General features: G+C 43.0%; 1 protein-coding gene across 1 annotated transcript; it reads left to right on the forward strand.

Moving 5' to 3' along the window:
* The first annotated feature begins 204 nt into the window (after positions 1-204).
* On the forward strand, positions 205-4,060 carry LOC137381034 (probable G-protein coupled receptor 139). The gene is made up of 3 exons (XM_068053427.1): positions 205-331; positions 1,110-1,148; positions 3,159-4,060. Exons 1-3 carry the CDS (start codon positions 205-207, stop codon positions 4,058-4,060), a joined length of 1,068 nt encoding a protein of 355 aa, XP_067909528.1.
* Positions 4,061-11,960: the final 7,900 nt, after the last annotated feature.

Raw genomic sequence — 11,960 nt, forward strand, 5'->3', positions numbered from 1 at the left:
GCTGACTTCATGTCTGTAGTTGCTATTGACATTGGGAAAGATGTAGATGTGGACGAGGAGGAGGAAAATCGAAAGTTCAGGCACAAGTGAATCAATAGTGCTGGGAGGTGGAGGGAATTCATTGCAGGTTTTCGTATTGGTAAGAGGGAACCAAGAAAGTGCAGTCCCACCAAAAGTGGCCAATATCAGAGGTATGGAGAGTTCATGGGCGAGTTTGATGGCGGTTTGGAGGAATGGGTGGAGATGGTGAATTTTGAGACCACAAAGAGATTTGAAGCGGAGGAAGAGAATTTTAAATTTGAGCCATTGAGCGGATTGAAATCAAATGCGGGTCTCTGAAAACCATTGCATTGTCAAATCAGCCGGACGTTTTGCGGGATGGAGATGTACGGAAGAGTTTTGGATAGAAGGAAGATGGATGTTGGATTGTCAATGAGTAGTGAACAGGAGGAATAGTGTCAGGCTCTGGCCCACTTCTAGTTTTACTAAAACGTTTAGCCACTGTAGAATGAACTGATAAATATTTGCAATAAAATAAGAGAGAGAGGAATGTCAATGGAGAACGTTGACAGTCTGTCCCTAATACCATCCATAGTAAGTTCTCAGCTGCAATCCTGAACATGGATGTAACTGTCCTCGTGTCAAAATTTACATTTTAACTCCTTGTGTCCCTGGAGTCAGTGTATAATGTGGAGAATTCCGTTTCATTTTTAAATGAATCGTAAGGAGTGAACTTCATGACTACAATGACATGAAACCTCATGAGAAGCCGCTCATCATTGTGGGATCTGTCTTGTATGATTGCATGTTTCAGCCTGATGCCCAAGAGAGGTATGATTAAGATATTTTGCTGGACTTTGAGATATTTATGTTGTATGCACCATTTTATTAACATCGCAGATAAAGCTGCTGTATTGTGTTTGTTCAAATAACTGTCTCTAATCGCAATGTTCAGGGGTATAACCATGTTAGTGGAGACTTATCCCTTTATAAATCAGGGCCTATTAATATGTATCAGCTCAGAGTGACTACCGGAGCTGTGGGTTTCAGAAGAACACAGTTGGTGCTTCTCACATAAGTGGTATATCCGGTAATATTTCAAATTGAAGATATTTACTATCCCATTCGAGCAGCCATTGGAGTTCCCGGTAAGCTGCTATCTCCAGCTGTTAATGTTGCAAATCAATATTAAATCGACTGTTGTACTTGATAATGTTTTACTTGCTGAATGTTTAACACAGTTGTCTGTTCGGTTCGGTCAGTTGATGATGGGATGTCTGAAGGCTCCGCTCATTTGGTGTTGTAGCAGAAGCATAATGACTGTGATTATATTTGTACATCAAATGCTTGCATTAGTATTGGATGATGCACTGTACTGAATGCACTGTCTGATGATAGAATGCCCTCAGATTCTAAATGATCGGGATTTCTCCATTTCTCCCATGCTTCGAAACTCTGATGTATCTAGGTCCAAACTGCTCAAAGTTTCCTGATAAGACAGCCCCTTTAACACCAGGCGTTAACCTAGTGAAACGTCCCTGAAGTTCGCTCAATGCATGCATATTCCTCCTTAAATATGGGGAACAATGCTGTACAGAGTAGTCTGTGTTTCCCACCAACGTTTTAAGACCAGTTATCGCACCATCAGGGGTTGTCAACAGTTTCAAGTTGTGGATTTCGTTGATTTATAACGACACAGCTCACAGTAACAGTCTTACAAGGAGGCAGCACATTGTCCTCCTTCCCCAGCATCATGTGTCGGTCTCACTGGGATTTCAATATTTTGTTGGAAATGACTGTTATAAAATATGTCCTTATGGGAATCTAACGCTGCTTCAGAGGTCTGGCAACTGAAGTGAGTTTGTTGCTCACACTTTAACATCTCCTTCACTGATTCACTGCGGTTGAATTCATTTACAGCTGCTTGAATTTACTATAATAATAAATGTACTGGTTTTATGTTGCATCAGTTTGGACTGGATTTGTTGGAATCACGAGCCCTTCTAGTTAATTGCAGATTATAAAACCTAGTGTTGATCTATATTTGTTTGTTGAACAAACCCACATTTTTACTCTGAACTTACAAATTATGAGAGATGAAATTTCAATTTTGTGTGTTCCGTCTGGAAGAGGCACTCGGTTTTGCGTATTCTTTGTATTGCAGATAGAGTTAACAGTGCAAGTTGTGGGAATGACGGTCCATCCTAACTCGTAAATGAATGTCCTGGGTTATTTGAGTGATGTGTACACGATGAGGTCAAACAACTTTCAGTATGTGTGCATACAGTAGTTTATTCGGAACTCTTAAACTAATTATATCTTTGCTCGCTGCATTCTATGCAAACTAACACTAAATAATAGTACATCAAAGATGCACACACTGCAATCATTTTCTGTGATGTGCCATTAATGACCAGATGGGGAGAGAGAGAGAGAGAGAGAGAGAGAGAGAGAGAGAGAGAGAGAGAGAGAGAGAGAGAGAGAGAGAGAGAGAGAGAGAGAGAGAGAGAGAGAGAGAGAGAGAGAGAGAGAGAGAGAGAGAGAGAGAGAGAGAGAGAGAGAGAGAGAGAGAGAGAGAGAGACATCCACGTCATTATTTCTCAACTGACTAAATAACTAAATGGAACCAGTTATTTACCAACTGAAATGTTTACTTCACTTTGTTCGCTTTCCAAACCCTTCAGGACCTGCCTCCCCTCCAGTTCTCAAATGTCCTTTTCGTTGTCTCCCACCAATCCACTCACTGGTTCAGCCTCCATCGGTCTCTTCCTCCTGATCTAAATTCTGAAACGCAGCGCAGCGGCTCTCGACCTTTTCAGCTTTTGAGACAGCCTCTGTTGGCTCTCTTAACAAATAAAACAAAAACAGCTCCCCTGTCCCCTCTCGGCCATTGGTCTGGAGGCTAATCTGGATTTAAACAATTAGATTCTTTCCTAAGCCCTTCCACTGCGTCCAATGCTCATTTTCATTCGCCTGCATTTTTGTTTTCAAATCAATTTTCCAATCAATAGTTGATAATTGCTCTCAGAAGAATTCCCTGTCCGAAAGTGCTGGAATCTGCAACAAGGCTGTAAATTTCACACAGGATCCTGTCGAACTGCTGCTTTAGTTTGATCTCTGATCAATAATTTCTCTGTTTCCCTTTCTATCTCTTTCAGTTAACCTGTTGGCGATTCTGATCCTGTCCCGAGGAAAGTGCGGTCTCTCCAAATGTATCACTCGCTACCTGGTGGGAATGGCAGTGGCTGATCTCCTGGTCATTATTACAGATCCCATATTGAGGAGGCTTCCAGTGAATTATTTCCCAGATTCATTCCTGTCCCTTACTCCCATCTGCAGTTCAATTGTTTTCCTGATCTTTGCAATCACAATGGTTTCGGTATGGCTGACAGTCGCTTTCACCTTTGATCGATTTGTGACCATTAGTTGTGAGAAGTTGAAGACAAGATTTTGCACTGAGAGAACAGCGGCCATTGTTATCGGAACAGTGACTGTGCTGTGCTCTTTAGAAAGTGTTCCCTGGTACTTTATATATGAACCTAAATATATAATTAATAATGTTCCTTGGGGCTGTATCACGAAACAGAGCTTCAGTACTTCCCCTGCATGGACCAGTTTTGTGCTGTTTCACCGCATTTTAACACCTTGTGTCCCGTTCTTTCTGATTCTGCTAATCAATGTTCTGACAGTCAGACGTATCTTAACGGCCAGTAGAGGCCGCAGGGGACTTCGGGGCCTCAGCACTGGAGAGAAGCCAAATGACCCTGAGATGGCGAATCGTAGGAAATCCATCATTTTGCTATTTAGTATATCTGGAAGTTTCATACTTTTATGGATAACGCAGGTTGTATTTAACATTTATAAGCGAATTACAAAACAATATAATTTCTCTATCAATGACCCTCATTTTATCACACAAAAAGCAGGTGGTATGCTGCAGCTTCTGAGTTCCTGCACCAACACGTGTATTTACACTGTGACCCAGACTAAATTCAGAGAGGAGCTGAAGAAGGCCCTGCTATACCCACTAAATCTAATTGTGAAATTCGTTAAATCATAGTTAAAGCAAGGGTTTTCAAGTTCCAGCACTAAAATTCATTCCAGTCGGCATAGCCTAACTCATTGCAGGGCGGACCATTTTCTATTCACAGAATAGATCCCTGAGATGATTGTAAAGCTCATTTTGTAATATGTTATTAAACATCCGACCTAATGAGACTGGTTATCTTTGCAGAAGACACAGGCATTCTTTCTGAAAAATGACGGTGCTAAAGAGCACAGCTGAACATCATCTGAAGCAGCTCTGAATCAAAGAAGCTTCTGTTGGCTTGATGGCAAAGTGACAGGGTGGTGTACTGGTTAAGTCACTGCGTTAATAATCCAGAGGTCCATGCTAATGTCTTGGGAACACGGGTTCAAATCACCCCACAGCTGCTGGTGGAATTCAAATTCAAGTGATTCAGAAAAATGTGGAATCAAAGGCTTGTCTCAGTAATAGTGCCATGAAACTACCATCAACTGTCGTTAGAATCCATTTGGTTTTCTAATTCCCTTTGGGAAATGAAATCTCCCTTCCTTATCCGATCATTCCTGCATATGAATCCAAATCTTAGGCAATCTGTTTGACTTAACTGTTCTCTGAAATGCCTGAGCAAGCCATTCAGTTGTCAAGGACAATTGGGGATTGTCAGCAAAGGCTAGAGCTGCAAGCGAAACCCACGTCCCGTGAAATACTAAATAATATAAGATGGAGGATGAGTAAGTCACCCAGGAAAGTAAAGGCATGAATGAGGAAAGAGAGTGAAAATCAAACAATAAAAACAATAAGTGAGCATGACTAGCAGAACGAATTAAATATTAAATACAAAGAGAGAGAACAGAGTAGATAAATGTGGAAAAAAGAAGTCAAACAAAGAGAAGTGGCGTTCGACAGAGCAGGAGCATGAAGGACCGAAATATTAACACCTCAAAACCCAGGAAGAGGCGCACATTGTTTGCTGCAGAAAGCAATTATTTCTTTCTTTAAGTTGCATGCATACAACCTCTTTGAACATGGAAATATCTCAGAATATTTCATACACAGAATGGCGTCTGAAGGGTTGGAATCTGTTGGCACCAATGCGATTCCTGGTGCCAGGAGGAAAAGGCAGGGCGAACACAGCTATGGCCTTTCCGAGTCCTCCCCCATTCAAATCCCGACCACCAACGATCGTCCCCACAGCCTCCCGGACCCCAGGCGCGAGCTTACATTGTTGAACCACTTAAGTGCCCGGCGCAGGGATCTCCATCCATTTGAAGACGGAGGTACCCACCTCAAAGAATTGGGGGACAATCATACGGCCAGTGTCCCAACGTTATTGACAGCCCCAGTGGCGGTCAATGCTGGTACTGAAGAGGCCTTGGGACAGGTCCAGCATTGGAGCCTCGAACCTCTGGTAAGTGAGGCCGGGTCTCTGGGGCATCTGTCTGGCCCCGACAAGGGTGGGGGATTGGGGAGGGGGTGTAGTGGAGTGAGAATAAAGGATAAGGGAGGAGTTAAGGGCGGCACAGTGGCGCAGTGGTTAGCACTGCAGCCTCACAGCTCTAGCGAACCGGGTTCAATTCTGGGTACTGCCTGTGTGGAATTTGCAAGTTCTCCATGTGTTTGCGTCGGTTTCCTCCAGGTGCTCCGGTGTCCTCCCACATGCCTCCAGTGTCCTCCCACATGCCAAAGACTTGCAGGTTAATTGGCCATTATAAATTGCCCCTAGTATAGGTAGGTGGTAGGGAAATATAAGGACAGGTGGGGATGTGGTAGGAATATGGTATTAGTGTAGGATTAGTATAAATGGGTGGTTGATGGTCGGCACAGACTCGGTGGGCCGAAGGGCCTGTTTCAGTGCTGTATCTCTAAACTAAACTAAACTAAATATTGAGCTTTTTCCCATGGGTTTCCTCTGTTGGCCACAGATATCCACCAGAGGAGTGTCCCCGATGCCTGCAGGGAAGGTGCGCCGTATAATTAGGCGATGTCACGGCTGATGGAGGCAACCTAAGGTTCTTAATTGTCCTTTGCTTGGGAAGACCAGTATCCACCTGTCCCAACCCAAGCAAAATGGCGTGGCGAGGACCCATCTGCCTTCTGAATGCGACCCAATATGTTGGGGGATACATAAACTCTAACCGGAATTGTGGAGGCTGTTATGGCATTTGGCATGGAAACCACACCATCTTCCTCCAACGGCTCTTCACTGTCATCAAGCTGGCTGATGCTTCTCTCGCCTGGTTCCATTCTTATCTAGCTAATCATAGCCATTGTATCACTTGCAAAGGCTTCTTTTCCTGTTCCCACAGTGTTAGCCCTGGTGTCCCCCAAGGAACTATCTATGGCCCTCTCCTGTTTGTCATCTACATACTATCTCTGGGTATAACAGACAGAAGAAAAAGACGTGCAGAAAACGGACAGAGCAAACAACATACACTCAGAGAAACAGAGACAATGAGAGACAGACATAGATAATTAGAGATGATAAAGGCAGTGTCAGAAAGTCAGTTTAACCCACAGAGTGCAAAGACTATATGTGTTGGCTGGCTGAGTATTCAACAGATGAAACAAGCAGGCAGTTTATTGTCTTCCCTGGTTAATACACTTTAGGCTTTTATGTCAATTCTAAAGTTTATGCGTGTCGGATGAGCAATAATCCCACCCAGTCTTGTGTAACTGATCGTGTTCGCATTTAATGCAGGAGTTTAAACTGCTGTTATGTACAATGTGTAACTTTACTAGTGAACTTCAGTCTTGTGAAATCAATCAGAATGTATTCTTAACCCTTCTTCTCTGTTACACAGTAGATCCCACTGCACAGTCCCTTTCTGTGTTTTCGTGCTATGTTTCATTTTTGATTCACATTGAATATTAAAAATGGTGATTGGCGAGATAGAAACTAAACACTGGATCTGAAACACTTTCAGACTCAGCCCAGTTTTATCTCTGACGTTTGACATAACTGGACAATATGTGCATTCCTACTGTGTATTATCTCACAATAATAAACTTCCATCCATTTACTTTAAACAGATGACATTATTTCATTTTCTGTGTGCAATATCATAGAATTACAAAATCAACACAATATTCTCTCTACAGTAGCTCGCATTTCAAGGTTTAATTCACTCAATCCATTACATTCTCTGTGTTAATTCCCATCATGTGTTTTAAGCACAGTTTGCAGGACTGATTACATAAAACCTGTTCAGATATTGTAAACATTGATTTAAAATTATAAACAAATTAAGTTTTTCGATGTCTATCGCCTGTGAGCTCTGACACGTCTGTAAGTTTCAAGGACACCGAACAGCCTATTCCACCTCTCATTACATCGTACAACGGACTGCAACAGACCGCGACAAACTCAAAGAGAATTTGATGGTCAATAGCTCATTTCTGCCATTCTTGGCAGCATTTTCGGTAAATAAAGTGGGATAGGAGAAATTAATTGTTGATGCTCAAATGTGTTGCAATGGGAGAAATCCGTTATGATTCCAGAAATTTATGAGAACAGGAATAGAACCATCGGGATTCTATATATCGATTGGAATGGGAGAAACCATTTGTTGTTTTCCAGAAATCAAATCAATCAGGACCAAAAAAAATGAGATTCCAGATATCTACTGCGAAAATAGCATCAGGCTTCTTTATGTCTATTGGTACTTAAGAAATCGATTGGGAACCAAAAATATTGGAGAAAGAATGGGTTTCTGTAGATCACTTGGACGTGCGAAATCAATTATGTTTACAGAAAGCAATTGGAACGGGAGAAATCCGCTGTTTTGAAGAAACCAATTGTGTTCGAGAAATCAATTGAAAATTCTGCTGGTGCTCCAGAAATCCAGTAGGGTGCTGGAAATACAGAATAGGTCGAGAAATGTAAATATAATTGTTACACTATTGTACAGATTCGTTCCACACATGTCTTACCTGGACAGCTGCAAAAAATGAGTCAGATAAGGTGATCAAGGTAGAGCGAATATGATCCCACCACACATTGAGACACTGCATTCAGGAACATACGAACTCAGGTGGTTAAAAACAGTTTTGTCATGTCATGTCTGGTACCTTTGCATCGGTGTCCTCCAGTTAGGAGTTATCCTACCTGTGGAAATAGTATCCCCTTATTCACTCTGTGAAAACAATTGGTGTTTTGAGACATCTCTATCAAATTTACTGTCAACTGTCTCTGTTCAAAGCGGCATTTAATTCCCCAACGGGGAGATGTTACTATTTCAAATGCAACCGTGGAAATTTGATTTGAATTGGATTTCGAGTTTGGAATGGACACTCTCAGAAAGTGGGCTGGCAGCGACTTCTGAAAAATCACAAAGAGCAACATTTTCTCAGAGACTATGATATCAGAATCACCTGAGAACAACTGCCCCTTTTCACCATAAGACAGGCTGTATTTCCCGTTCAAGACAGAAATCAGCTATTTCAAAATCGATTGCAGGTGCTGATAATTTCTCTAAAGACAGATGATTTTTGCAGTGCATCGAGGTCAGTTTCCTGAAAGAACATGCTTCAGAAACGACAAGAGAACAGGCTAAACTAAAATTTGTAATGAGTAACGAGACAGAATTAATTAATATTCTGACATCAAATAAGCAGCAAGCAATGAGTGGTCATAATATGTTCTGTTTGAGGAGAAACGTAACGGAAATGCTCTGCTATTCACCTTAAGTAAGGCTGACGTGAAGTAAGATGCAGACTGAGCACGTTAAACTCGGATGTGTTAATGACAGCCAAAACTAGACATTAACAATCTGAGGCACTGAAAGAAGCATTTAGTAAAGTAGCTTTTTAACATAGAGCCTGTGCTAGCTCTTTGGAAGAGCTACTCAATTAATCCCTGCACTCTTTCCCATTAGCTCTATTTTGTGTTTGCCTTGCAGTATTTAAACAATTCTATTTTGAATATTGATATTCAATTTAAAACCATCAACCTTGCAGACAGCACGTTCAAGAGCCTAATAGCCCACTGTCTAAAAACAAATAAAAATCTCTATGTAGCTCCTGGTTCGGTTGCCAGTCATCATAAATATCTCTCCTCTGGTTACCTTCCCTTCTGCCAGGAAAGGGTTTACACTGGGAAAATGGGCGGCACAGTGGCATAATGTTTAGCGTTGCAGCCGCACAGCTCCAGCGACCTGGGTACTGCCTGTGCGGGGTTTGCAAGTTCTCCCTGTGTCTGCCTGGGTTTCCACCGGGTGTTCCGGTTTCCTCCCACCTCCAAAGACTTGCAGGTTGATAAATTCCCCCTGGAGTAGGTAGGTGGTAGGAGAATTGTGGGGATGTGGTAGAGAATATGGGATTAATGAAGGATTAGTATGAATGGGTGGCTGTTGGTCGGCACAGGCTCGGTGGGCTGAAGGGTCTGTTTCAGTGCTGCATCCCTAAATAAAACAAATAAATAAATTCTCGATTTGGAAAACGTCTGCCAAATTTCCTCATGGATTTGCTGATTTAAGAACACATGGCTAAACCATTAATGCACTACTCCAGGTTGATATGTAGCGCTCCCCTTCCCTTACTCACATCGACTGCTCAAAGAAAAGCGCCAACTCCGTATAGATAAAAATCTGCATCGTTGTGAGCATCCCCTGGATCAGAAGATTCTCCAAGAACATTATGAGAACAAATCGGCCGCTGACACTCAGAATAATGACTGAGTTCAAGGCACAAAGAAACATTGATGTAAATAGAACATATCCCCCCAGGAGCAGCTGTAGCAGCAGAGCAAGGTAAGTGGTGTAACACAATGACAATGAAAGTTAGAGTCAGCTCGGTCGTAGTAAAATGTCAATGAAATGTAAGCAGATCAGTATTAAAACTGGACAGGAGAATAAGCTGGGGGAAGAGGTAGGTTTGCATGATGGACAGGGAACTACAGATATGTGTAAGTGCGAGGATGTAAAAGGAGAACAATGGGTTTTGAACATCGAGAACAAATGCATTTACATGGTGTGATGTTTGTTTTTTGTTACAGTTCTATTAGCAGGTGTGGCAGCTGCTTAAGACAGAAAGCAAGATAAGCCTTGTTACAGATTTGAATTGACACTGTTGTGCAGAGTTTTAACCATTGTACGGTCACAGCCTGCGAAAATCCGCTGTGGTAGTCTTAAACAGGCCATTGCAATGCTGGTGAAAGGAAGATATATTTGATAAAGAGCATTACTCCAGAAACTCTGCCCACAATGCTGAAAGTTTTGCAGTCAAATGCTTTCATTTCGATTTTCTCTTCTCAGCAGTTTTTCTGGCAATACAACGCCAATAACAGCATTGATGGTTTTGAGCTTGGAAGAAATTCGAGCCTAAATCCAGCGCCTTTGGCCGCTCAGTTCCGCCACCACGCTGGGCCCAAATCAGTGTTGATGCTGTTGCCCGGTGGGTGAAAGCTGTCATTCTTGCTGTTTATCATCTGAGTGGAGTGATTTGCAGTGAGAAAGCAGGAATTAAGAGAACATTGTGAGCTCTGTTCACGGGATGAAGTAACCGAGAGGTTAAAGCAGCGGACCATTAATCCATTACTCTCTACATGCATAGCTCAGAATTCCACAAGCATTGTAATTGTATTTCAGACTAGATGTGTTTTTCCCCTTTCTTTAACAAATCCAAGAGTCCAACATCTGAGTCCCAGCCTTCCACAATCCGCAGTTTGGGTGCTTTGCAGAGCGGTCTCAATCATTTTGCTCAAATCAGCACAGTCATAATTTCCACCCAAACTGTTTCTTCACAGAGGTGTTGATAGAGGAAGGTCTGAGCTGCCGGAATTCTCATTCCAAGTGGCCAATGGCATCCTGGTAAAAGAAGTATCTCTGCACAGATGCTGCCTGATTTCACCAAAGTTTGCATCATTTCTCTGTTTTAAAATTTCGGATTTCGCAGCAGTATCAATGAAAACACAAAACCTGCCTCATCTTCGCAGCTCCAGACATCCCTTTGCTCAGCTTTTCTCAGACACATGTTCACTCTTCACTTTCTTACAGGTACTGTTAATTGCGGCGTTTCCACACACAGTAGCCTGAAGGATGGCTTCCCAAATGCACATTGCTCATTTTATCAGTGTTTCTCAGTGAATTCGCAAGGGAAGCATTCCACAGTGCTGTGAGGGAATATAATGGATTATTCAGTTGGCAAGCGGATTTGAAGGCTTTAAGTGGGGTACCGAAAAACTAAGGGAGTTTCACAAAATGTGGGAGAGGTACGAGAAGATACCGTCAGGGGAAGGAAAGGGAACCATCAGGCAGTGCAGGGATCCCCTGTGGCCGTTTCCCTCAACAACAGGTATACCGTTTTGGATACTGTTGGGGGGGACGACTTACCAGGGGTAAGCAATGGGGTGCAGGTCTCTGGCACAGAGTCTGTCCCTGTTGCTCAGAAGGGAAAAGGGAAGAGGAGCAGAGCATTAGTCATTGGGGACTCCATAGTTAGGGGAACAGATAGGAGGTTCTGTGGGAACGAGAGAGACTCACGGTTGGTGTGTTGCCTCCCAGGTGCCAGGGTACGTGATGTCTCCGATCGTGTTTTTGGGATCCTTAAGGGGGAGGGGGAGCACCCCCAAGTCGTGGTCCACATAGGCACCAACGACATAGGTAGGAAGAGAGATGGGGATTTAAGGCAGAAATTCAGGGAGCTAGGGTGGAAGCTTAGAGCGAGAACAACCAGAGTTGTTATCTCTGGGTTGTTGCTTGTGCCACGTGCTAGCGAAGAGAGGAATAGGGAGAGAGAGGAGTTGAACACGTGGCTGCAGGGATGGTGTAGGAGGGAGGGTTTTGGTTTCCTGGATAATTGGGGCTCTTTCTGGGGTAGGTGGGACCTCTACAAACAGGATGGTCTTCACCTGAACCAGAGGGGTACCAATATCCTGGGGGGGAGATTTGTTAGTGCTCTTCGGGGGGGTTTAAACTAATTCAGCAGGGGAATGGGA

The sequence above is a fragment of the Heterodontus francisci genome, chromosome 21 (assembly GCF_036365525.1).
Source record: "Heterodontus francisci isolate sHetFra1 chromosome 21, sHetFra1.hap1, whole genome shotgun sequence".
Lineage (NCBI taxonomy): Eukaryota > Metazoa > Chordata > Chondrichthyes > Heterodontiformes > Heterodontidae > Heterodontus > Heterodontus francisci.